Below are 26,630 nucleotides of genomic sequence, written 5' to 3'. Positions count from 1 at the left end.
ATATATATATATATAAAAAGTAGGGGAAACAGTACCTATCCCATCGTTTATAAATCCGTAATTTTTCGTTGTACATACTAGAATTATCTTCTGACTGGATAAAAACTACTTTTAGAAGTTTACTAAATACTGTATTATACTTGGTTAACTTTGGAACCAAAGAATCACAAGCAGAATCAAGAGACAAAATTTAATATATGCACACAGTTTTATATATAATGCAGCATCACACCATGTAGGGCATTTACTCTTATTTGATACATTCAAATGTTTGAAACACTTCTTAAGGCTACAAAACAGAACATAGAAAAATAAACAGGAATATATTCAACACTTACAAAAAGTGATATGATAAAGAATATAAAGTACTATTTTCCTTTCAACACTTCAAAAGATATGTATATATATATTTTTTACAAGTAACATCACAAGTGATCACATCTTCACATGCTTTTAAGTATTATTTGTACTCAGTGTAAGGCTATTACCATTTCTCATACTTAAATTTTTTTTCTAGCTCTGTAACAATGCAATTTTTAATCCATTCAAGTAAATTCAACCCCAAAGTTGCTGTTTCCCAGCATTAAGACATGCACCCACCCCTCTTCTAAGATTTTTCTAAAACTTATTATTTCAGGGGGGAAAAAACCAATTAGTAGGGAAATCTCAATTAGTGGGAGAGTAAAATGGCTGACACTAGTAGCAAAACCTTAGTTCTCAGAAACTGACGTACTACTGACTGAGGTTTTAAACAAAAACAATAGTATTTAAACATTAAGTTGGAAGCAAAATATAGTAAACAGAAAAAGTGTAGCCAAATATGCACGCTCTTCAGCTACACAAAAATGGACCTTGCTTAGTACCCATAAGTGAAAGACTAAGGTTCCCACATCTAAAACCGAAGGTAAAATAAATGAGGCATAAATAAATATTGCCAGTTTCTAGGATGGCTGAATGTTTTCTAAACCAGAAATGGTTAGAAAGGAAATTTATTGCACCAAGTCAATCATAAGCAAGTTTGCAGTTCACAGGCATTTTCATTCAACCTTGAGTCACAAAGGAAACAATGCAGGAATATACAGTTTGCATGAAATAAGCTGTATCAGGACTGTGGTTTGGAAAAACCTGCTGCCAGGTCAAGGCAGGGTCTCAGTTTAGGTCAGCCATGAAAATGAACATGGGTTACCAGGAAACAGGACGAGGACTATACAGATGCTAGCATCCTGCTGCCAACAAGTACATGGAACAAGAGTTAAAGATTTATCTGAGAGGACATGAACTTGAAAAAGAGAAATATATACAATACTAAAAAGAAAGGGGCAAAAATCAAGTTTAGCAAAAGCAACAAACAGGTGAGCTTTGGTCATTCTAAATACTTGTTCAAAATGTATATGATAATAAATTGCAACTCAAAATACAAATGATTCTCACTTCTAAGTGTTTATTTTTCCCTTATATGGAAACATAATATCTCATGTCAACATACCATATGACTCAGTTAAAATGGACAAAAGCTTGCTTGGCCCTAGTTGGACCGCAGTGTAAGGCAAAATCCCCTCAACTAATACATTTAAAACAAACATAAAGAAAAAAAAAACTGACCTTCATGCAAAGACTGATAATTTTAAAACTAATTATCAAAAATCAGAGTTCTTTTACTCCAGAGGTCACCAACTAAAGTACCATCTGTAAAGTTCTCTTTCAGCACTGTTTCCATCACGTCCTGGAGGTAAAATATGGGAAACAGGAAGCAAATCAGTATTTCCTTCAGGAACCATACAGAGTATTCTGTTACTCAACTGAGGTAAGACAGAGTGACAATGAAGAAATGAACAGTATTCTTCCCTATCCAATTTTTAGACATTTCTAGAAGAAACAGAAGATCAAATCCCAATCAAGAAAATGAAAGACATTGAAAACAGCAATATCTTGTAGACTCCTGAGATTAAACTTATATTGAACTTTTAAATCTGGTCATTATATCTAAACGTGATTTCCATAAAAATTATCAGGTAAGCTAATCCTACATACAAAAAGCATGAGCTGAAAGTGAAGGACCTTCTCATTCCATAACAACGGTCAATGTCAAGAAAAGAAAAACAGCTTAAGCAGTACCTTCCCCAATTAATCAAGCTTAGAAGGTGACAACAGAAATTCCTTTCAAGAGCTTCTCAAGAATTTTTTTCTTTTCCACACAACCATGTTTTTAAAATTTTACCTAGCACCATCATAAAATATTATCTTTCAAAGAAAGTGCTCTCTAAAATCCTATGTTACAAAACATCTAAATGCTAATCACTATTTGAATCAGCAGTTACACAGACATTAGGTAATTAAAACAACACAGAGGTAAATAACAATTATTACAGTACTCTGGAGATTCACTGAGCCTAGCTGGCATCCAAACATTTCTGTAGGTTATCAGAGAACCCAGAAAACTCATATGCTTCAGTTTGTCAAATTCAAGTGAATTATATTTGCTTTTAAATTAATTTGCTTCAAAAAAATTCTAATTCTGGCTAGATATATTACACGACATGCAAAGAGAAATTACTACTTTATTTGCATAGCACTCAAACTTCCTGATCAAAAGAACATAAAAAGGGGTAGATTTTCATATTAATATATACAAATAAGATATACAAACTACAGTCATTTATATAGTGTAACACAGATGAATGAATACTGTGTTAATTCAGAGTCAAATCTCCAAATGAGAACGGAGTGCAACATGCAAAGGAAACTTCTAGTGAATACTGCAAAGACTAGAAGGAAGCAGGACCAGAAACATGTTACCCAAAGGATAACAAGCTAAAAAATACAAAGCAAAACCATTTTCTAGCAGCATCCTCTAGAAAAGAACTAGAAGTCACAATCATCCTTTTTTTGTACAATAATTCCAGCTGTGACAAGTTGAACATGCAAATGTAAAGTGATACACATAATCAATGGTGCAAAGAGAAAAACAAAACATAGTAATTCTATAGAAACCTGTCAAGCTAAAAATGTTTTAACATTTCTTCTCACAAAATATTTAAATCTGTCAGTGCATTAGTGTTAAAGTGGCATTAAAAGACTTCTGCAGTTTTAACAGATGCAGATTATTTTCAAAATGCATAGCATCTACGTTTCTTTCGAGTAGGCACCATGATATTGACACCAGTGCTAAGAATTCTTGGTGGAAACAGCCATTTCATTAATTCCGTATTATTTCTTAAACATCTGTTCTTACATGTGATCTTAAGTTCAACAAATACTCACCAAAATTCAAAAATATACCCTATTAATATTAAAAGAACTATATACAACATTTCTAAGACACGGGTTAATAGGCTGCCTTATGTGTAATATTAAAGAGAAGACATTATTCAAGTTTGACAGATATTGAGATGAAAGGCCTTTGGGTTGGAAGCATTTCAAAAAACAACAGTGTTTTAGGCTAAGAATTGTTTGAGCCCAGTTTACGACTAAGGCATTGCATAATAAAATATACATTTCTATTTGGTGCAATGTTATGTTTTGGAATCTAGTGTGTCAAATGGTATATATTCTTGTCACTTTAGTAAACACTATAAAGCACACATTTCCAACATTTGAAATTAAACTTACATAAGGAAAAAAACCAAACACTAAATCTATAATGTTTTATATTAAGCTGTTTATAAAAAATACTTTAACAAACTTATTTTCTACTTTTTATGGGAGCAGTCACCCGATAAATATAACAGATTTTAAACAAAGAAAAATGGCAATGCCAGGAATTCACCTGCCCCCTTGAACACATATCCAAAATCTCTTGTCCAGGGTGGGAGTGAGGGTAATGGGGGTGGGGAGGAGAGAGTTCCAATTTGGGTTTTTATTTTAATGTATTTTTAAAGCCTTCAGAAACATTCTACCTAAGAAAGGGTTTTTGCTCTAACATGCTGCAGCAACAACCATCAAGTATGCTGTCCTCGATGGCCATCTCCCATCCCTGATCTCCTTCTATCCCCCCTAAATGGCCGTCCTCTGGCATTTCGATGGTACTGACAACCTTCATCTCGGCTTCTGCTTGGCTGCCCTTTCCAGGACTCCTCACCTCTTGCGTGTTGATATGCTCCCCTACCAGAATAGCCCCAATCGCTTTTGTACTTCCTGCCTCCATACATCTGATTATAGAACTGCTTGGATCTACCACTTCTCAGAATATTAGACACTTCGTTTTCATCTTCTGAACTCTCTTCTTTTGGTCTTTGCAGTCTGCTGTCCACAGAGTTGGCTCCACTGACTACATCAGCAGCAGTCTTAGGATCTTTCACTTTTTCTGGTTTTTCTTTCAGACTTGGAATGGTCCTTTTAGGCTCAAGGTCAACAGGTGCAGTTTCTCTCTCTCTGTTTAGAATCTGATTGGGAAGATGAGCCTTTCCCTCTGCTACCAGAGGGATGGAACCCACTGGCAGGTCTGCCTTAGGCATCTGGGATGACTGTTCTGCCCAGCCTTCGTGCTTACTCACACTTGCTTCAGGGAGAGAGTGTGCATCTTCCTCATGCCTGGCCTCCGGAAACCCAGCTGGTGCTGAAACTGAACTTTCTTTGGACAGCTCCAGATTTTCCAGGGATAGATCCAATTCTCTTTTCTCATCAGAGGGCACAACAACATTCTGCCTCATTACTGGATTTTCTACAAAACCCTGAAAAGGGTACCCATACCAAACATGAGGAAAGAAAGGAGGTGCAATGGGAACTGGGCCTAAGAATGGATTAGGTCCAAAGGACGGTTGTGGGAACATATTCTTGCCGCTTAGTGACTCTTCATATTCAGCATGAAGAAGCTGCCCAGAGTTTTCAGATTCAAGATCAGCCTGGTAAGACAACTGTCCATGACTTTCAGACACCTGAGATGGAGGGATAACCAAAGGTGAAGAAAATGTCGGCGGTCCAATCTCTGCTTGTGGCATTTGACCATTAACACTGGCCTCAGTCTGCATAGGAAAGTGTGCATCGGTACAGGTACAATCACTCTCGTTCTGAGCAGAAGGTGCTTCTTGGAACCAAGGATTTTGAGGATACACAGGGACAGAAACCTTTGGGTATATCCTGCAGGCTGCCAGGTAGGCCTGGTGTAGAGGGTACAGGTAAGAATGTGGGGCCCACATAGGACAACTATATGCCTAAAAGAGACCAAAAAAAAAAAAAAAACAAAAAACAGTAAGATAAACAAAAAAGGCAAAAAAAAAAAAAAAAAGTTTAGAGAGGGCTCGAGGTAAGTTTCTTATGCCTGCAAACACCATATAATAACATATAACCACAGTCCAAGTACGAGGTCACTGTGAGATTAAACATAAAAATACAAAATTAAGTCACTGCTCTAAAACTCCATTATTTCACCTATCCTGAAACCAATCCAAAGTCCTGTACAGAGGTTGACAGGTGACAATGTAACGAACTCACCCACAGATCATTAATTCCATCTTTGACTACAACTGCACAGAAACGATATCAGTGATATAGAAATCAAAAACGGCCACCAGCAAGCACTTGAGCCTCCAGCTTCAAATAACTCAGTCACTGGCTGTTTGGCTCAACCCTCAGTCGTGTTCTGGCTCTACCACTAACTAGCTCACTGTGAGACCCTGTGGCAACTAGATTAACTGGTCTAGACCCGTTCTGCCAGAAAAATGCTGATACAGAAGTAGACGACCCCCAACATTAGGACTCCACAGTTCTAGGGGCCTCCAGAGCACTTCGCAAGGATTACGATTAGGCTCTGAGTCAGAGAAGTATAATACTGAAAATAAAGTACTCCAAATCCTTCCCCTGCAAAGCATCAGCTAAACACCAAAATGCACACAAAAAAGCTTACCTGATGATTGGCTAATTTAGAAACATTAACTAGATAAATATAAAATTAGGAAATGGAATGCAGTAGATGGCAAAATCAGTCAAGTCTCCTTTTATGAAATGGTCAACAGGCTGCAGCAGGGCACTTCATTTCATATTTTAACAGGCTAGGACTCGCAGAAACCAACCCAAGACAGGAGACAACAGGGCACTGACAAGGACAGAGTTCTCTAGCCCTTTTCTAAGACGAGCTATTTCTTGGCTGACCGCTTCCCAAAGAATGCCTCTGCTCCACCAGCGAACACGCCACCTTCCATAGGCGTGCCTTCACGTTATTTCCTCTGATCCTTTCAACACAGAGGCAGGTGAAAGAATGCTATCCCCACTCCACGAATGAGAAATAGGTTCAGAAATACTAAATGATGTGCCAGGGCCATGCAGCTCAAAGGTGACTGAGCAGACTTTCAAACCCAGACGGGTCACTGAATCCCTCCACGAGGGCATTTCCACTGGGCCGCCCCGGGACAGGGCTGTTTCCTGAATATACTCCCAGGGTTAAATCATCGCCATTTAAAAAGAAAATTAAGCAAAAATAAGAGCCTCAACCACCACCAAAAAGAAACAAACTATACAGTACTGAAAATGCCAGTTCTTGAGATTTAGTAAACCTTTTGTTATGACTGACAAGACAATTAAGAATATTTAAATAGGGATAATTGTTAACTTAAAAATAACTTCGAAATGACAAAATGTAAATACCTTTACACCAAGATTAAAGAAGAATCGAAGAATGTTCTTATCTGAAAATAAAAAACATAATAATCACTTGCTAAAATTACATATTCAGAAAGCTTTATTTTTATTTTTTTATTTTTATGTTTTTCCCTTCTTTAATTCCCCGCCTCCTTCCACCCCTGACCTATGGATGTTGCCATTTCCTCTTAAGAACTGGATCTCTGAAGGCGGGGTGTCCCCGCTCACACGCTCGTGGCATGCAACTGGGGGGGGGGAGGAGCCTGGTGCACCTGGGGTATGGTCCGTGGCTCCACCTGAGGCGCAAACCCAGGACCTTCTGCGTGTGACGCAGACATGCTAACCACTACTACTAATATAGAGTTCTAAAGACAATTCTGCCTACTGGAATTGTTTTCTCTAGCCTATGATATAAAACATAGATAAAAACTAATGTAACCAAACCCAGGCTTTCTTACTTTAAGGTTAATTCTAGGTTCAATATGCTTTGTCTATGCTAACATCTAAGTCCCAAAATGGTTTAAATTGAGATCTTTATCTGATTTAAATTAAATTTGTGTGAAGGAAACTCAACTGTTCATTGTATTTCTTTTTTAACTTCTGGCAGGGTTTAAAAAATTATGAAATAAAAATCTTGGAGGATAAGGGTAAAATCAAAATAAACCTAACTCATTAACAACATAAGATTAACAGGATATCAGCCAAGGTATTTAACATTAGCCAGTTTCCCCAGAGACTTGAACAGCAAACCACTGACTAATAAAATCATCCACAAAAATCCAGGTAAAGAGCATACAATCATATTGCATTACTTTCAGTTTTTCTACAAATAGGAAATTTTGCAACTAAACTTTCTTTATGGGGAGGGCAAATATTTTTAAAATTCTTTTAAAAAATATATATTGTTGCACGTTGCACTACGGTAACAGTTACTGTGTATTATATTCATTCTCTGTAATTTTTTCATGGATGAAGTAACAGACTAGCGATGATGAAACTGAGTAAATGTTTAGTTATCTGATTTTAACATTATTAAGAATTCAAAACGTTTTTAGGCCATTTGACACAGGAGGAGGGGCAGTTACCAAACATACAAAAAACATAATCCAATCAAACACAAGCAGAAACAGAAGAGAGTGAATGACTAACAGTCAAACCTCTGCTGTCCTTCCCAAGGAAGTCTTTTGGCTTACTCAGCAACATGACCTCTGACCTCTACTTATATTTCTCAGTTAGGTAGAACCTGTATCAGTACTTGATAAATAAAATCAAGTTGGACTTTGAGAAAAATCTCACCTTTAGGCAAGTCCTCCCCAGTGTGACACAGTGAATAAGGTGGTGCAATGGCTCGATCTCCCTTTTCATTGTAAGGAAACCCAGGGTAGAGTGGGTCTTGGTAAAGGCTCAGTGTCTGAGGCAAAGGCATCAAGGGCTGGTTAACTGCCTGTATTGACACAGGAACTGGAGAGGGTGTTAAATGAGCTTGGGACACAGCAGAATCAGGTCCAGTGGTCAGAGTCTGTGTCACTGACAAAACGGGGATTTGCGCAGGGACACCTACAAAAGAGAAGATATCACAAACTATAAAAAGGTGAAGATAATTCTCCTGTACAAATGTTAAGTTTACATTAAGCTAAAAAGTAAAGAATGCTATACAACTGACATAGCTGGTGAAAGGTGTGTACTTAATCTAAAGAAATGCTTTTATGTCAACCAAGGACCTTCTTGGACACAGGAGGAAATGAGCCCAGGAAACAAGCTTTGTGTCAACGTCTCCTAATAATAGCTCTTATAAACATGTAGACACAGAGCCTGGCAAAGGGTTCAACAGTGTGAACCCTTAAGAGCTGGCCAGTGGTGCCAGTGCTGAGCAACCACAGCAACCAGCAGAAATAACCAATTCAAACATCTTGTTCCTGGGATGTTGAGGCCATATCTAAAATGAATACCAAATGAACAGGGCCCTCCCACACTAGAAGCAGAGCAAAGCACAGGATCACAGAAAACTCGGTGAGGCTCGACACAACTAATCCTACTCTGAGGTCAAGCCCTTGAGAATTTCATCTCTGATTTGGAAGTCTTTTGTTGGATGGTTCACTGGGTTTTTTAAATTCTTATCTAACCTGTTGGTCCAAAAGTTGTAGGTTCACTTGGCCAGACTGGCACAGTGGCTGGTAAAGAAGGCACCGCAGGAGTTAGATGTACCTCTGGAGAAACTAGAAGGGGAGCTGGATTTGACAAAGACACATGTTCTGCTGGCTTCTTCAAGGAGAGAGGGTAGAAAAAGACAAGAGTTCATTTTGCTTAACACTAGGTTTTAACCATCAAATGTATCTTGAGCTGTCTACCTTTTATACAAATACAAATTCTATATAAATGGTCTTTTTGGTCTTGGGCGGGGGAAAAAAACAGCTTAAAATTCTGCACAAATCTGATCCTAACCAGAGATTGCTTACCAAAAGTTACATAAATCACTGCCAAAGTTAGAAGCAAACTCTAAAGCACTTTGAACACAATGCTTTTAAGGCAAGGAAGGAAAATCATTGAAATCATTTTGAAATTCATGAGTTACTTAGAATAGCTTCTTAGAAAAGACATGCCATAGAACTATATGCTAACTGCCATGAAGGATGTTAACTGAAAGGTAAGAACTTTCTCTACTCCTATAATAGATCTAGAATCAAAATGTCTGCTAGAACTCAGGTTCTTCATCATTAAATTTTTAAATTGGTGGTATTGCTTTTTAAATGTGTATTTTTCTAATCTCTTCATTATAGTCTAATCGTTACATTCCTTCCCATCTAGGAAATAAGGATGCACACGACTTTTTTAAAGTTTTGAAATAGAATAGAAATTCACAATTTCTCTTCAAAAATGCAATTTTCAAGCCAACCCACCACACAGGTAACTAACACAAGGTACCAAATAAATCTTATTCAAAATCAATTCAGAAGAATGACTTTTGTCCCCCAAAACGGTGATAATATAAACAACATTCCAAAATACTGAGAATATTCTAGACTAACAATTATAAAAAATCTAACTGCACCAAAAATATGATGCTAAAATATATTCGCCCATTTCCTATACAGATGTTTTGTTTGTAAATGATCACATACAGAGCTGAGAAACCCAGAGAATGGAGCCTTCAGAGTCAGAGGCAACAGTGTACTTACTTGTTCTGCAGGAGGTGGGCACTCTAATTTCTTCGACTTTGATGGTGATGAAACTTTTGCACATTTATCATCACTAATTTTCTTTGGAAGCAAAAATAAACAAAAAAACCGTAATTTTTTAATTCAAAGACCCACATTCTATCTATGACCATTGTGGTTGCCTTTATTTTTATTTATTTTTATTTTTTTAGGCAAAGCAATCCTTGGTTGACCTCACAGATTGCAAGGACCTTGTCAGTTTACAACCCCTTATTTTTTATTTTTTATGCCTACAGCACCTGGTCTTCCAAGGTGGTCTCCCATCCAAGTACTAACCAGGCTCAAACCTGCTTAGCTTCCGAGATCAGTCGAGATCGGGCTTGTTCAGGGTGGCATGGCTGTAGACGCCTTTTTTTTTTAGGTTACCTTACCTGTACCTGACCGAACTCTCATGACTGGTTTTTTTTTTAATTACATCTGGTCTTCAAAACATACATAACTTTGCCTATACATCTTTATCATGAAACTACTGGAACATTTATTGGGGGCATGGTTTCAAACAGCACAGTCTTCTTTTAAGTCTCAATCTACTATAGAGTAATGGAAAGTAACAGCTACTTTCCACCAATTCAGACTGGTCATCATAATGTACCCGTGAAGAAATGGTTATAATTCATGAGTGAATTTTCCTCAAGCATTATCATTTTTTTTCTCTACTTTTCCACCTCCCTAACAGTTATAAATGATAAAATCAACATCTTCAATTTCTTCCTGCTATATTATCAGTGTTAAGGGAAAAGATGTAAATAGCATTTAAAACGATTACCTCCAATGTGCTTGGCTCAGGATTTTTATCCAAGTGAGTATGTCCATGGATAGAGTCTATAACAGATCAGTAAAAAACACAGCATCAGCCACTAATGAGGTTTGAAGACAGAAAAACAAAATAAGATAGAGAAAGCGAAAAATACTATTTGAATTATGTTTAATCAGTGAAAAATAGTTTTCAGAGTAATATTTAACATGAACTTTAGTTTTAGTCAATTTCTCTGCTAGTGAAATATGTGACATTAAACTGCTTAATGATTTTAGAAGGGTTCTCTTCGCACATGTTTAACTTTAAACCAGTCATCTCTAGCATCTGCTTTCAAATGATGAAATAACATACCTTTATCTTTTCGTTCTTCAGTATCCATCCTCCGCCTGCTTCCTTTTCTATCACTTATATGTGATGATTTTCTCTGGACACATGGGTTGCTACTCTGAGAAGGTGACTGACTGACTGACGAGCTCTTCAAATGAACAAAACCCAATACTCTGTATTAAAGATTTACTCACAAATATATGAACTAAAGTCTTGTAATTAATCTCACTCTTCACATGTCAGACTAAATCTCTCAAAATTCATACCCTATTATCTTTACACTTCCAAAACTTCAAAAAATAGGACCTACAGTTCATATTTAACTATACACTCTATAGTTACAGGCTTATTAATAAGTCAAAGTATTAAGCAATCAGATCTTTGATCTAAATTATTAGTAAGACTTCATATCCCCATTTCAGGAAGCCACCCTGACCAAACCTTCACCTTACAACTTACATTCTCTGTATAAAGAATAGCACCCTTCATACCCACCTTCGAAAGCCACCATTGTAGAGCCATAGTTCTTTGTGGGGGAAACAGAGCCAAATGCAAATTAGCACATATTGCCATTAGGATTATCACCACTGAAATGCTACTATCAGCAAATCATATAAGCTCTGCATGAGATGCAACCTTCCAATTGGTGTAACAAAGAGATTGGAATAAGTCAGATTTTTAAGCTAAATTATCACTGAAAGTCCTTTCCTCTACTGGCACTCTGCAAGTAAATGCTGCACACAGCTAAGAGGAGGATCTCAGCCCTCCGTGACAGGTGCTTTCTACAAGACAAACCTGAGTCGCTATGAAGTCCAACACACGATTCAAACTAACTAGTCTAATGATGAGTACGAAGATTCCATTTTAACAATAAAAAAAATTTCGTAATCTATTCCCACATTACAATAGTGGTATTCTTACCCTTAACTAACTGAAAAAAAAGACAAAAAGCGATGAGTACAAGCTCAAATGATTTGCAGTTTATCTAAATGTTATGGAAAAATAACACATCACATAAAGATAAAATATACTTAGCATACAGACCATGCCTAAATCACATATGAATTTGGGCACTTTTCCCAATAATTCCAAAGCTCTAACCCCTGTGCTAGACTGAACTATTATTCGACATCGGCTGTTTTCAACTCATGCCACTAAACCAGCAGTCCCCAACCTGTTTGGCACCAGGGACTGGCACTCCTATAAGAACCTAATGCCTGATGATCCAAGGTGGAGCTGAGGCAGTGACACTAGAGCTGGAGAGCAGCTGAAAATACAGATGAGCTTCACTCGCCCGCCGCTCACCACCTGCTGTGCAACTCGGTTTCTAACAGGCCACTGACCAGCTCTAAAGGGTTCCATAGAGGCCAGTGGACAGAGGGCGAAGTGTGCAGGGCATAATGTTTTATACTAGTGTATGGTATAGTCAGCATCCTGTAACATTTCATTTTTTTTAATCCACTGTTGAAAAAAAGTGTCCAACCACCATTGTGGATCACAGATCGTTTGATATCATTTACTAATATTTAAAAGACCATAGGCACAGGGGTCCTAATGCCGTGAACTAAATTACCCTTCACCTATGAACCCACTTCACAAAGTATTTACTTCACTTGACATGAGGACAGTTATCTCTTGTGATTCCCCTAAAAGAATTAAGAAACTTAAAGGGACAGAACATTTCTTTTATCAGAGAAGCATCCATTACAGACACACAGAGCTAAGGCAAAGAAACCAGATTACATGTACGACTACCTCCAAGAGCAAACACTCTGAACAACAGCTCTTACTGTATGGATTATTAGGTCCTGGTATGTTCAATAAGGAACGCTGAAAAGATTTTCCTGATTTTACAGATGTTATCTTTTAACTGAATCATGAGCCTCTAACTACATATTACTTTGGCTACCAAAATAAACATGTTCTGGTTCAAAAACAAATGCTTAACTACAAGTGAGCTAACTAATTCACTTGCCTCCACTCTGCCACCAACTAGTAATATATTTAGAAATCATGTACCTCAAGAAAAATGTGAAGAAGGGCAACTACATGATCTTTAAGGTACTCTTCAGTTTTAAAATTAATTCATCTACCATTAGAAATTATGGTTTAATATAAAAACTACAGTTGACCCTTGAACAACGTGGGGGTTAAACGTGCCAACCCCTTCCACAGTTGAATACCTGCATAAATTTAATTGCAGTAGCTCTCGGTCTCTAGTTATCTGCAAAGGATTGTTCCAGGACCCCAAACGGATACCGAAATCCATGGATGCTCAAGTCCCTTATATAAAATGGCATAGAACAGTGCATACAGTTGGCCCTCCGCACCTGTGGATTCCGTTTGGTTGAATCCACAGATACAAAATCCAAGGATGCAGAGGGCTAACTATTTATCGAAAACGATATGTGTATAAGTTCAAACCCATGTCGTTCAAGGGTTAACTATATGTTAAGGATAGACTAAATAATAACTCTTAAGATCTCTTTCGATACATACAGAAAGAGCTGGGAAAGCTTGTTCATCTCTGTTTTGAATCTCATAGAGTAAACGAGATTCTTCTATAGCTTGCTTCTCTCTACGTTCTTCCGGGGAGAGGCCAAAATAGTTAGATTCTCGACTCGTGTGATCAAAATCCTCAGCTCTCTCACGATCAGGTTTTCTGTCAAATAAAACAATCTTGTCACAAAAAAATAAAACAAATGTATTGAGTATCTAAAATAAAATAACCCGTTTAGCAATACAAATACTTGACTAAATTTTGCTACACTATAACATTATAGAACTTTTGGCAACTTGATCAATAAATATTTAGCAAATGGAAGCTACTATATCATCACCCAACATTACAGAGTCAAAAAGACAAGTTTACAATAGGAAGGAGGAAAAAAGAAAAAGAAAACTCATTTCCTTTGTGATACAGAAATAATTGGTTTTTTTCCCTTTTCATTGGAGCAGAAATGTAAGCACTGTATGTATTTCTCTACTCTCTTAAATCTTTCTTAAAAATTTGCTTTCAAATAAAAAAGAAACCTGTCACCCCAATAAATTTAATAAAGAATAATAAGTAAGAGAAAATAAAAATGACCTCTAACAATAAAATAAATAAGCCAAGGAAAGAGAATTACTAGTTCAGGTCTCAAAAGCATTCTAATTTTCTGTTCCAAGTAAAGGACAACATTCAAAGGAGACACCAGGACTATCCTGCTTTGTGATGACACCACCTAGGGAGATGGAAACCTAAAAAAAATTAGAATGCTCCAGGCTAAATATCAGGTACGCAGGTGAGATTGCTATCATTGTCTTAATAAAATTTTGGTCAATGGGTGACAAACAATTCATGACTAGAGCTTAGTAGCCAATGACATAACCCTAACATTTTATATAGCTTGCAACCAGTACAGGCAACGTGAATACTATTTCCGTGTACCTAACAGTTCTACAACAAAGGAAAATGAAAATCCAAAACCTACAGGAAAAATACATTGTCACTATACAAAATGATACAATCTTCCTAAACATTGGGAAGGACACAATGATACTATCTGATTTTTTTTACCTCCAAAATAGAGAATAGCCATTTTATCTCGTAAGTCACACTTAAAATCACACCCTAATTCTAACAGGGCAGATGTCAATCCCAAGAGTACTGGGAAAAAAAGGCAGGGAAGGAGCAAATCTGGACCCTCATAATCTTAGACTAGTCCTTCTCGAACCCCAGGGGTGGAAGACTCAGCAAAAACTAGGAGCCTCTATAAAGTTAACAGGATGTTACTGCATGTCCTACTGCCCAGAACTATCCATTACCCTCACCCACCAGAGAGAGAGAATTGAATCCTTCCTATTTGCACATAGCTGATTAGGGATATTCAGCAATTGAAACCACATATAGAAATCCCACTCAGTTTTTTATTACACTTTTATTTTCTCTAAAGGAAGAGACGATATCAATGAGGAAGAAAGGAAAAGTGAGAAGTCATGAAGGTCTCATGCCCAACATTATAGTTTTTTTACTCTATATATAATTAGAAGAATTCAAAACTGATGTGATAAATACTAGAAAGCCAAGATAAACTCTAATAGTCCACTTAAATCAAGTAGACTGTTGGTTATAAAATTGTAAACTTTGACTAAATTTTTTTTTAGAATCTCAGTTTAAATATCTAATCAGCAGCAGTCTCTAAATTTGTTTTTATATAGTAGTAAAATCCACTCTCATTCTCACAGCGGAGAAGGCATACTAACTGCAAATACAACTTAGGTTCCTATGTAATCAGTCACAATGCCAAAATTCTCTAGAGCTTCATGTCTATGTACTACTCACTGCTTTCTGTCATCAAATGTTTTTATGAGTAATATATAGCTAACACATAAAAAAAGAAAAGGACCCTAATGAGACGAAGACATTCCACATTGATCTAATCATTCTAACAATTCCTAGGAAATTGGAAATAACAGTAGAAACACCTTGAATATAAATTCAGTTTGTGGTAAACAAAAGTATATTTAAATTAGCCACTTAGTAGTCTATGTGTATTTTCTTTTTTTAATCTTTAAGACACTAAAGAATATCCTTGTGTTCAAGAGAAAAATGCTTTTCTATTAAAAAAATGAGAATTTATTTTTTTTTAAATCTCATTCCTGCCTGACCTTCCTATATTTACTTCATATTTTTAGGTTCCCAAAGTTAACATCTGAAGTAAGTCAGAACACTTAGGTACTTTGCTTGCATTGGATAAGATGCCACACCAGATGCTGATGGAATCTGGTCGATGTCCAAACAACAGAATTTAGCCACAACTGGTTGATTAATGGCACAAATTCTGTCGGGAGAGGTCACCTACCATGACCCCAAAAGCCCCTAAACACCAAGGACTGTAGACAACAGCAGAAGTAGAAGACAGGCATGGAACAGAGTTCCCCTAGAGCCTTCAGAAAGAGCATGGCCCTACTGACAACTTGATTTCAGACTTCTAGCCTCAAGAACTATGAGAATGAACTTGTTCTTTCAGGACACCTAGTTTGTGGTACCTTGTTGCAACAGCCCCAGGGAACTAATGTGTATTGGTAACAAGTCAGCCTAAGAATCTACAACTGTTTTGAAGACATTAAATAAGCTATCTTTAATGACAAAATGTTAAGTACATTCCAAAAAAAGTGGAATGCCCAAACTCCAGAAATAAAGGAACTAAAGACCAGAGTTTAGCAAGCACATAAGCTGATGCTACAGCTGTTCAGACAGTTGAAAAGAGAGAGCCTGGATGGGGACAGCACTGGTCATAGTTTGGTCCCTAAGAGGTTACAACGCCTACTGGAAATATGGCCAAATTTGCACGAAAAGGACAACTTCCACTTACAACACATCCTCTGAAATAAAGCTCCTCCCAGGGCTACAAACTACACGGAATAGCAGATTAAGGAAAAAAATAAAATCCACAGAACAGGAAATTATGACCCTGAAGTTCATCTATCTATCTGGATATTCAGTCAGAATGCTGAGATTCATGATTACATAAACCTAAAACCTGTAGCCCCATTTAAGACACATTATTACAAACAATCCAAACTTCTCGAAACAAAATAAAAGCAACCATTTCTGTTGACTTAAGTTCCTATATAAAGAGAAACATTCTTAGCTTCCAAGGAATTAGGAATGCAATCTGAAATCCAGTATTTAACATACTACAAGCTACCAGAAAACTATTAAGTGCAGAAATAGATTTGGCTAGGATAAGACCTCTTTTGAAACATTTGAAAAAAAGTTATTCAAAAATAAAGATGTTTTACCCTACAAAGTTACTTTGATTTGTATGAAGAGAATTATAAGGAATTATAAAATCCTCACATAGTATTTTATCAATGATATTTTTTAATATTATGCTGTAGACAAGTACATAAAAAGTTGTAACTACTTAAAAGCACGTAATATGGCAAATAAAAGAAATGCTCCTCACTTAACTTCTACTTGTCTCTTGCAATGAGGAAGGTTACCTTATGATCTGTGAGGGTGTCCTGCTAAGATTTTTGTGCTCGCTGGAGGGTTTCTGAGACTGTGACCCTGCAGAATGACTAGAGGATGCATGCTGTCTTACTCCTGAAGAGTGCTGGAGTCGAGGAGGTAGTGCTGATGGACCTTTTACTGGCTTGCTTGAATTCTTTGGCCCTCTGTAATCCATTTCTGTGACAAGAAGCCAAAAATACTTCATAATTTTCCTCTTGTAAACAACACCATGTACGATCATCCATCCCCCAAAGAAAGAATAACTTGATGTGCTCCTACCAGAATGAAAATTTTGTCCAGACGGGGAAGGTTTTTTCATCTTCTTCCCTGACACTGTGTTCCAGCTTTCTGAGGGAGGTGATTTGAGGTTCTTAGGCAAGTGCCTTTAAAAGGAAGGAAAAGACTTATAATTATTTCAAGTACTCCTACTAAGGATATCTACTGAAGCATTCTGCATCAATATTTCATTTGCAACTTACATACGAATTTCTGCTTTTTGTCCTTATATTATAAACAAAGACAAACCATTTAGCAATCCAGGTGTAATTCTAATCAAGTAAGATGACATAAATCGAAAGCATATTTTCTAAGCTAAAAAAAAAAAAGACTAAAAGGCCTTAATCACAACTGAAGCGAAAAATTAGATAGAGAAGGAATCATTACTATTGTTAGATGTGGTTATGGTGCTGTAGTTAAGGTGGGGGAAGGGAAGAGTCCTTACTGTGTTAGACACACATATTAAGCACCTACAGGTCTATGAGAAATGGTGTGATGTCTCAGTTTTTTCCAATTCCATTTCCTTTTTTTTTTAAAAAAAAAAAAAAAAGGGTTAGGGAGAACAGATTAGAAAAGACTTCCAAATGCTGCTAATTGCTCAAACAAGGTGATGGGTATATTAGGGTTCACCGTACTATCCCCCCTTACATTTGTGTATGATTGACACTTCCCACAGTAAAGGTTAGGTATGACTTACTACCTTATCTCTAACAAAGGCAGCAACAACTGAAACAAAAGGTGCTCTAAAGTAACACTATATAACAGTAAGTCAACCATAAAATTTTACTCCATCTGACATTTACTAAAAATTAACTACATGCAATGCAATACTGAATATTAGAAATGAATATAATCCCTGTCTTCCAAAGCTCCCACTTTATAGTTATAATAGAGTCAATTTCCCAAATTGCCTTTGTTAAGAATGGCACATTTTAAGCAGTAAACGAGTATTTTTTATTTAAAATGTCATCGTTCAAAAGGCTGAATTTGAACTCAAACTATTTCTTCAAAAGATCTTACACCTTTAACTTAATTTACAAATACATGGTCATTTAGAAATCCTTGTGATTACAATAGCCTAAAAGGAAAAGACAGTTAATGCCTTGGTTAGATAGCAGTACATACTTCTTTCCAAGTTCTTCACCCAAAACTGGTCCGTTCTCAGAGTGAACTCCTTGAAAGTCGGCATTAGAAAATTTTCCATTGTGATTCAACCTAACCTGTTGAACAATTCCAGAAAGATCAGTCACCTGTCGCCTTGCATGAATAATCAGTTTTTAAATTCTATTTTGTTTTCAATTAGAGAAAATGAAACATTTTTAAAATGTTCAAAAAGTTCAAAACAGTATACAATAAGCTTATGTACCTCTACCTAAAATACTTAGTTTACTCTTCCAAAATTGTTCTAAATAGTTTTTCTAAAAACTTCAAGAAACAGGAGTATAATCTATTAATGCTCTGAACAAGAGAGGCAGAATGGCCTAGTTCTGACCTCAGGGCTATGGCACCAGGCGCACCAGGATTCCAGGCCTGGCTTTTCTAATTACCAGCGATATGACCTTGGGCAAGTTACTTCTCCAGCTTCAATGTCTTCATATGCAAAATGGGGCTAAAAATAGTACCAAAGTCCCAGGACTCATTGAGATGGAATGAGGTACATAAGATATACATACAGGATACAAGATTAACCATTATTATAATTGCTATGATCTTCTCACTTTTCCAATATTTAAAATGTATAACTGTGACCTTCCTTCTCCCTAAAAATAGATCCATTATCTGTTCTCTAACAGACAATTGATATTTCCCAACAACAAATTGTGAAAGAAGAGCAAGCCTTTAGGTTTCTTTCTATAGCCGAACGATATACACTGAACAGGGCAACAGCCCATCACTGCACTAGGAGCCCATCACACGCAACATTACTTTGAGTAACCGCCTACTTTTATTAGATCAAAGTGCTCAGCTGAGGTTTCATTCCGCATCACAATAGGACACTCTCTCTGCCTGCTTCTCTTCAACAGTTTAACAATAAAAAGATTTTTCTGAAGTTAATTTGTATCAAAAGTTTAAATATCTTCCATGCTTTCTTGAGGAAACAAAAGTCACCCTTGAGTCTTAGATGTTTCCATAGTAGAATTTCAATTAAATTCTAACCAAGTGAAATTGTCAAGTAGTAGAAATAGAACGAAATATTCTAATAAATAAAAAATTAAATCAAGTATCTGCTTTACCATCTACTTTGTCAACAGCATCTACTTTACCAAAAGCAACTGCAACCTCAAAGGAAACACGCTTGATTTAAAACTGATTTAAACTAACGAGTAACACAACTTCAGTGATGCAGCATAAGATAAGCAATTTTCTCTTCTCTTTTAAGGGGGTAGAGAGGAAGGAAGAGCCCTAAGCCCTGGTTTTACTCTTCTCTTTGTCTTCTTCCAAGTTTTCCAAAGCACCACAGTAAAAGATTCCCCAATTCTGTTCTGTAATTAGAGCACATTTCTGACAATCTCATACGGAGGGGCATAAGTGAATCATATCCTCTTCTTTCCTTTCAAATACCGCAGAATCAGAACACTATTAAATGTTCTTTATAGGTGTCCAGATATAATCCTGGTCAATCAGGTACTTTTCACAAACCATTTTATCACAAAGGAAATAAATGAGTGTTCTCCCCCACATGTCAAGAATGTTTGTCAATGGCTATTCTTAAACTAGCTTAAAATAGCAACACTTTTCGATGGAAACCATTTCTGATGAAAATTATCTTCCAAATAGCAATATTTTTGTGTATGTGGGTTGTTTCTGTTTTGGAAATAGTAGCAAGAACAGAAAGAGAGACCTTGGAAATTATGTTATCCAGGGTTTCTCTAGCCTTGGCATTGTTGACACTTTGAACCACATAATTCTTTGTATGTTGGCGGGGTGGGGGCGGGGGGTTCCTCGGCAGTGTAGGGTGTTTGGCCTCTACCCACTAGATGTCAGCAGCACCTTCTCAGTTATGATAATTAAAAAATGTCTGCAGCCATCACTAAATGGAGAGGAAGGGGGAATCACTCTAAGTTAAGAAACACTGATATAATCCAACTTTCCCCTTTAATAAGCAGCTACTTAAGTCCAGAGCAGTAATCTATTTAAAGTAAATGGTAAAACTCTTCTTACTGTTCACTCTCCTTTCTTAATCCAAGAGAAAAACATTATATGTCTAACAATCTTCCAGGATGACTTTTAAAAACAAAACAAATTGTATGTCAAGCTTGCCAATTTCAGTAAGTTATTTGTCAACTGTAATGAAACTATCTAAAGATCTAGAATGTTACTATTTTTTCTTTGAAGCAAATATCAAAGATTGAATTGTTTTTTAAAGATCATGTGATGGGAAGCCCTGGTTTTAGATAGACACAATTTTGATAATGGATTCAAATGGGTCAAAATGTTAAATATTTATAACTATTACAATGTATATATGATAAAATATATTCTGAAATCTCAAATTAACCCATTCAAACTTGATCTGTTTTCTCGGTTCCTTTTACAACAAGATTTCAAGTAAAATCTTTTCTTCTATGTAATCACTTACTTGACATTTATCTCCAACTTCATACTGTAAGCCAGCAGCAATAGAATAATCACGCTTCTGTTGAGCTGTAAACAATATCAGTATAATATCAGGTTGATTTAATTATTTTCAAGTGCCACAAGCAAACTTAAGGAAAATGCAGATTTTTTAAACTCACCTTGTTTAGACTTCAGCCAAATTTCATATTCCACATTTCTATAGACTGCTGGGTTGAGTGACTTAAGAACCTTTCTAGACAAAGGAAGGCCTGAGGTGCTTCCATTGTTTTTCAGGTGCTAAACAAACAAAGTCAGGAAGTCCAATCAACACAGAAATGCTTGTAAAACATTTTTGTTTGAGATATGTATAAGAATAAAGTCAAAACAAGAAAACGTCAAAAATTAGGAAGTCTCTGAAAAATTTCTTAATACTAGACGCTACTGACTCTTGAAAATGTACAAGAGAAAAAAATTAGGACTATAATTTCATAAACTCTTATATTAAAGAACTAGTTAAAACCATTAGAAAAAAGATACCTGATCACTTGACGAGGCTTTATATCCATTTACATCATTAGCAGTGGTAGTTTTCTTCCTTCAAAGGAAGAAATATAACCATAATTGAGTACAAAATGTGTTTGTATGCAAGTAACTTATTCTAACTTCATATAAAAATCTTATAAGTCAGAGTTATAGTCCAAATGTCAAAACTATATTCCAATGAGCTAATACAAGTTTTAGTAAAGTGTGCATACGTGTGTGTACGTATATATAAAACATAAGTCAAAGACTTTGATCAGTAATCCTCACTGGCTTAATAATCGAGAAAACAGAAATAAACTAAAATTTGGGTGGACAGAATAATCAAGTTTATAAAACATTCAAGGTAAAAAAATTCCTTTCAATACATGAGTCTTCATTAAACAAAATATTCCACTACAATAAAATGCACAATCTCATGAGTAGATACAAATTAAATAATTAATCGATACGTTAAATGCTGATAACTGCCACAGGGGTGGAGATGACAGTGTTGAGACGTAGGCTAAAATAATTAAAAAATGGGATGAAGAAAGGAATTGTTGAGATGTCTTTTTGAATAAAGAATTAAAGCTGGAAAGACAGCAAAGCATATGGCTAATTTGGAATTCCAGGCAGAGACAGCAAGTGCAAAGACCCTGAAATGGCCAAGAGGTTGGCAAGGGTGGAACAGAATGATGGCAAGTCGAGTACAGTGTGAGGTGAAAGACTCCCTTATATTCTTCTGTCCTACAATTCCTCCTTAATAAGTCAATCTCTAGTCTTCAGGACAATCCCCAGGTCTATGCCGTTAAACACAGCATTCTTTAAGAGAGCGCCACGTATCTAGATAGTCTAGAAAGCACCCATAATTTCCATTACTTTGGCAATGACCAATATGCATACAAAAAGAGCATAATGGCACAAGAGTATAATGACATCCTTGGTCTTTCTCCTAATTAGCACATTATGCCTATCTTACCATGAATATGTTAACACTGTTCCCAATCATTTTGTCCTCCCTAAGCCAGACATAACACAACTGAAATCTTAATAATGCAAAAAAAAGTTAACCAGAAAGGCTTCCATGGTCCAAGGGCTACAATAATACGGTATAAAAAGAAAAAGAGCATTACAATGAGCATACCTTCCCCTGGTTAACTTTCTCCTATGCTCAATGACATACATATCTTAATCAGACAGGTGCCTGAAGAAAACCATGGCGCAGAATTTCTATCTGTGCAAAGTTAATCAGTCTATTCTAGCATATTTACAAGGGCTGAGCCACATTCTAATCTGATTCATTTCTTTCTTACAAAGAAATGATAGTCAATCAAATTTTCAATCAGGATCAGAAAACTTTAATGCAACAAATGCCTGGAATTATAGATAAAAATAAGATATAGTCAAGTATTTGATATCCTAAGGCTTAATTTATTTGCTTTCTCTAGTTTCACATTTAACACTGCCAAGTAGAATAGTTTTAGAATATTTTTAGCTTCATTGGGAATGAGTAGAGTTAGTTTTTATAAAATATAAACTTCTTACTATTGTTGATAAAAATTTACATTGGACACTGTATCTAGGAACTAGGCTATGCACTTTACATGTTATCTTATTTATTCTTCCACATTCTCCCCTTTAAGGAAATACTAATATGTCCTCATTTTAGAGCTGCACAATTGAGGCTTCCTAGTGAATTTAAGTAACTTGCCTCAAATCTAGTTAGTTGGCCAGAAGCCTAGACTGAAAACAAGGTTTGGATGTCCACAGCCCAAGTTCTTAAATACTACCCTATACATCCTTTGTGGAAAAAAAAATAAGCCTCAGAGACTCAAAAGTTACTTATTCACAACCTAAACAGAGGCAACATCCAGAGCTGTTGACAAACTTATATCCCAACTTAGGATCTTTTTCTAAAAAGAAAAAGAGAAGGCATTATCTAAGAAAGAAAATAAAAGAAAGTCAAGAAAATCAAAACGGCCATTTTTTTCATCACTGGATATGTACACAATTGACAAGTTAACCTTAAAATTTTACAATACACACACATATCGTAGGACCAAATCTACTCCATATGTATGCATCTATATTACATAGAAATAGAATCTTACCAACCAAAAACATCAACTTTCAAAAGAAATAGTCCCATAATAGAAATTAGGTAAAATTAGTGGTAGGGAAAAATAAACTACTACAGATCGCTATATTTTTGAAATATCCTAATACCACAATGTATCAGACAACTCCATGAAGACACATTTACTGAACTATTTCTTTGTATGGCACTACAAAGATATTTTAGAATTTAAATTAATTCTTACTTGCAACTGTCATCCTCTGAATCTGATATTTCACTGTTGTTTTCATCAGTTACTTCGGAGGTGTCTAGTCCCATCAAGATTTTACTAACATCAGTTTTAAACACCTTCTCATACAGCAATTCATAAAGAAGAGCTGCAATTAACAAGAGAAATGTTATGCAACATTAACTAATTTTATGTTCTAATATAAAATTCAGAGTGTCTATTGCCCAAGCTTCTAAAATCCTAACTAGATAGATACCTGCAACATCTATGGTCAATAACACAATTGAATCAGAAAGTTACTTAGATAGAGAACCAGAATTTGTCTGTGCAGTTAATTAGTTTGAAATCATTACATAAGATACTGCCATTTTAAAAACTATTAACACAAAAAGGTATCACAACCGTAAAACAAGTATGACAATAAAAGCTAAACATGTACACTGAGCAATTACTACATTCTATGCAGTGTGTTAAACCTTTACATATCTTGATATTTAAATCCAGCACAATAGTATATTTTAATTGTACAGATGAGGAAACTGAAAATTACAGATACCATACAACCTGTCCAACGTTAATAGACTTGGATGGAAAACATTAAGAAACATTAAGATTGCTTCTAGAAAGAGAGTAACTGTTCATAAGAGACTAAAAGAAACTATAAAATATATTCTCACAGCAACCGTTAAAGCAGCATAGCAACTTTTTTGCTTAAAAAACCAAAAAAAAGTGGAAATATGTACTACCAACTATTCAAAAGCATCTACATATGGAGTTTAAGACTCTCATTTGGTTTTACTATAGTGATCTTTATGATAACAAGGCACTAAGAATTCATCAACCATGAATGGGTGCCCACCCCAAGTTCCCGAAGAGAACTCTTTCACACAGATCATCTTTCTCCTCCTCATGATATCGTCCAAACCACAGGCATTCAGAGTACAGGAAAAGTAGGCTCCATAAGCTATCCTTTCCAAAGCTGAAATGTCCAGATTTTGACTAACTGGGAAAAGAGGACACAGCCCAGGATACAGACAGCTAGACTTTCATACCTCAAGAGATCCATCAACTAAAAAAATCTGCATTAAAAATTATCTTTTACTGGTCACCACCTGCTTAAGAACAGGGGAAAATGCTATTACATGCCCAGGACTACTACTTTGTATGAGTGATGTGCAATCTGTCAGAACAGATGATAAAAGAGATAAAGGGAGGAACTACCAGGGTAGTAATTCTCAATTGGGAAGGGAAGGGGCATTTTATCCTCCCAGAAAATGTAACAAAATCTGGTGATATTTTTGGTTGTCACAATGGGAGAGAGATCTACTGGCATCTACTGTGTAGATGACAGAGATACTACGAAACATGCTACAATGCACAGAACTGCCTCACAACAAAGAATTATCTGCCCCAAAATGTCAATAGTGCCAAGGTTAAGAAACCTTGCTCTAGAGCCAAATCTAATCAAATGTTTGATTCGCTTGCTCATCTAAATTTTCAAGCTATCCACTATCAGCTTTAAAAACACATACAAATCCTTATTATTGAACTTAATTATGGCAGGAAAGAAATTACTTTGTATTTACAAGTCAAACTGCAGCTACTAGCTTTTTTCTCCCCTATTTATTATATAATATTAATATTTTTGGTAACCTAAAGTTCTCAGAAATGTCTTTTTAAACAAAACAGTATATTTGCCCTGACTTGTTTAAATTAAGACTGGATATTTTAGAGATTAATTTCCTATACAAACACAAGGGCGATACTTACACTGACACATAGCAGAGCTCTCTTTATACTTTATGGGATAGACAATATCATAATGATTTCCATTCGAAAAACACAGTAATACCTGAAAGGGAAAAATAAAAGACAGTTTTCAGCCCTTCATATATCACATTTACATAGTAACTTATTATCTATAATATCTCGGAATTACTAATAAGTAATTTCTAAATAGTGAGTATTTGGGAAGCAACCTAAATCTCCAATGTAGTCAGCTATGGTATATCCATATACTGAAATGTTACACAGCCATTAAGTCAAAAAGTTCTCAATGACTTAGGAAAATGTTTATAAGATCAAAAAAAATATATACGATATATGAAAACAATACGATTTCAACTGTTTAAAGAACAAGAGTTAGGAGATTATAAGAAAATATTCTAAAATCTTATTAATGCTTACCTTTAAGAGACAGAATTAAAATTAAATTTCTTCTGCTCCTTTTCAGTTTTAAGTACAGTGAACCCTTGAACAATGTAGGGGTTAGGGGCACTGACCACCCCCCCCACCCAAGCAGTCAAAAATCCGCATACAACTTTTGACTCTCCCAAAACTTAATCACAGTCCTCCCTCAGTATCCACAGGGGATTGGTTCCAGGACAGACACCCCAGCCCTGCAATATCAAAATCCAACAGGCTCAAGCCGTTCATATAAAATGGCATACAACAATGGATAAAGTTGGCCCCCCGCACCTGCCGATTCCCGACCTCAGATGAAAATACTGTTTTTGATCTGCAGTTGGTTGAATCCCTAAATATGATACCCTGGGACACAGAGGATGGACTATATATTTAATAAAATCAATGTATAAGTAGACCTATGCAGTTCAAGCCCATGTTGTTCGACTACTTTCTAAATAGTCAATTACTTACGCAAAGAGAAATGTGCACTTTTGTTCAGATTACGTTTAGATTTTGTTTAGATTATGTCATATTCCAAAAACTGTACTGAGAAAGGCCAGATCCAGAGCCACACATCTTGGAAAACCCTAAGTTCTAATACAGGTTGTACTTCATTCAATTCCCCTCCTCCTTACCACCATTAGCATGGTGACAAGACACTTCAACTTGGCCTGGATGATTCCAAAACGGTTCATTAAAACAAAGCTCTTTTCTTCCTAGACTTAATTTTTCAATTCTTTTTGTTTTGTGAATAAATAATAACACCTTAGCCAGCAACTTATCTTTATAACGGAAAATATATCATCATTACCAAAGTATTTCTTTGTGCAATGGCAGAACCTATTTTCAAAAGTTATTTTACTATTTAATGTGTATACTGATGCAAAACAATAATAGTCTAGTTAATC

At 36.0% G+C, this 26,630-nt stretch overlaps 1 protein-coding gene and 1 pseudogene across 1 annotated transcript in view; both read right to left on the bottom strand.

Moving 5' to 3' along the window:
- Nucleotides 1–176: 176 nt before the first annotated feature.
- Nucleotides 177–26,630, bottom strand: part of OTUD4 (OTU deubiquitinase 4) — a 35,702-nt gene continuing 9,248 nt past the window's right edge. Inside the window, exons 6-21 of the mRNA XM_006906288.3 lie at nucleotides 25,306–25,387; nucleotides 23,551–23,683; nucleotides 21,245–21,302; nucleotides 20,887–21,004; nucleotides 20,730–20,794; nucleotides 18,275–18,369; nucleotides 17,153–17,256; nucleotides 16,864–17,050; nucleotides 13,372–13,534; nucleotides 10,897–11,020; nucleotides 10,555–10,610; nucleotides 9,750–9,830; nucleotides 8,697–8,835; nucleotides 7,870–8,130; nucleotides 6,580–6,620; nucleotides 177–5,150 (exon numbers count right to left, since the gene is read on the bottom strand). Coding sequence (XP_006906350.1) covers nucleotides 3,939–5,150; nucleotides 6,580–6,620; nucleotides 7,870–8,130; nucleotides 8,697–8,835; nucleotides 9,750–9,830; nucleotides 10,555–10,610; nucleotides 10,897–11,020; nucleotides 13,372–13,534; nucleotides 16,864–17,050; nucleotides 17,153–17,256; nucleotides 18,275–18,369; nucleotides 20,730–20,794; nucleotides 20,887–21,004; nucleotides 21,245–21,302; nucleotides 23,551–23,683; nucleotides 25,306–25,387 — 2,919 coding nt within the window. The 3' untranslated portion in view covers nucleotides 177–3,938. The remainder of the gene's footprint in view (nucleotides 5,151–6,579; nucleotides 6,621–7,869; nucleotides 8,131–8,696; nucleotides 8,836–9,749; nucleotides 9,831–10,554; nucleotides 10,611–10,896; nucleotides 11,021–13,371; nucleotides 13,535–16,863; nucleotides 17,051–17,152; nucleotides 17,257–18,274; nucleotides 18,370–20,729; nucleotides 20,795–20,886; nucleotides 21,005–21,244; nucleotides 21,303–23,550; nucleotides 23,684–25,305; nucleotides 25,388–26,630) is intronic.
- Nucleotides 10,016–10,134, bottom strand: LOC112475193 (annotated as a pseudogene).

This window comes from Pteropus alecto, unplaced genomic scaffold, assembly GCF_000325575.1.
Source record: "Pteropus alecto unplaced genomic scaffold, ASM32557v1 scaffold50, whole genome shotgun sequence".
In the NCBI taxonomy this organism is placed as follows: Eukaryota; Metazoa; Chordata; class Mammalia; order Chiroptera; family Pteropodidae; genus Pteropus; species Pteropus alecto.
This window is presented reverse-complemented; position numbering and strand designations above follow the sequence as displayed.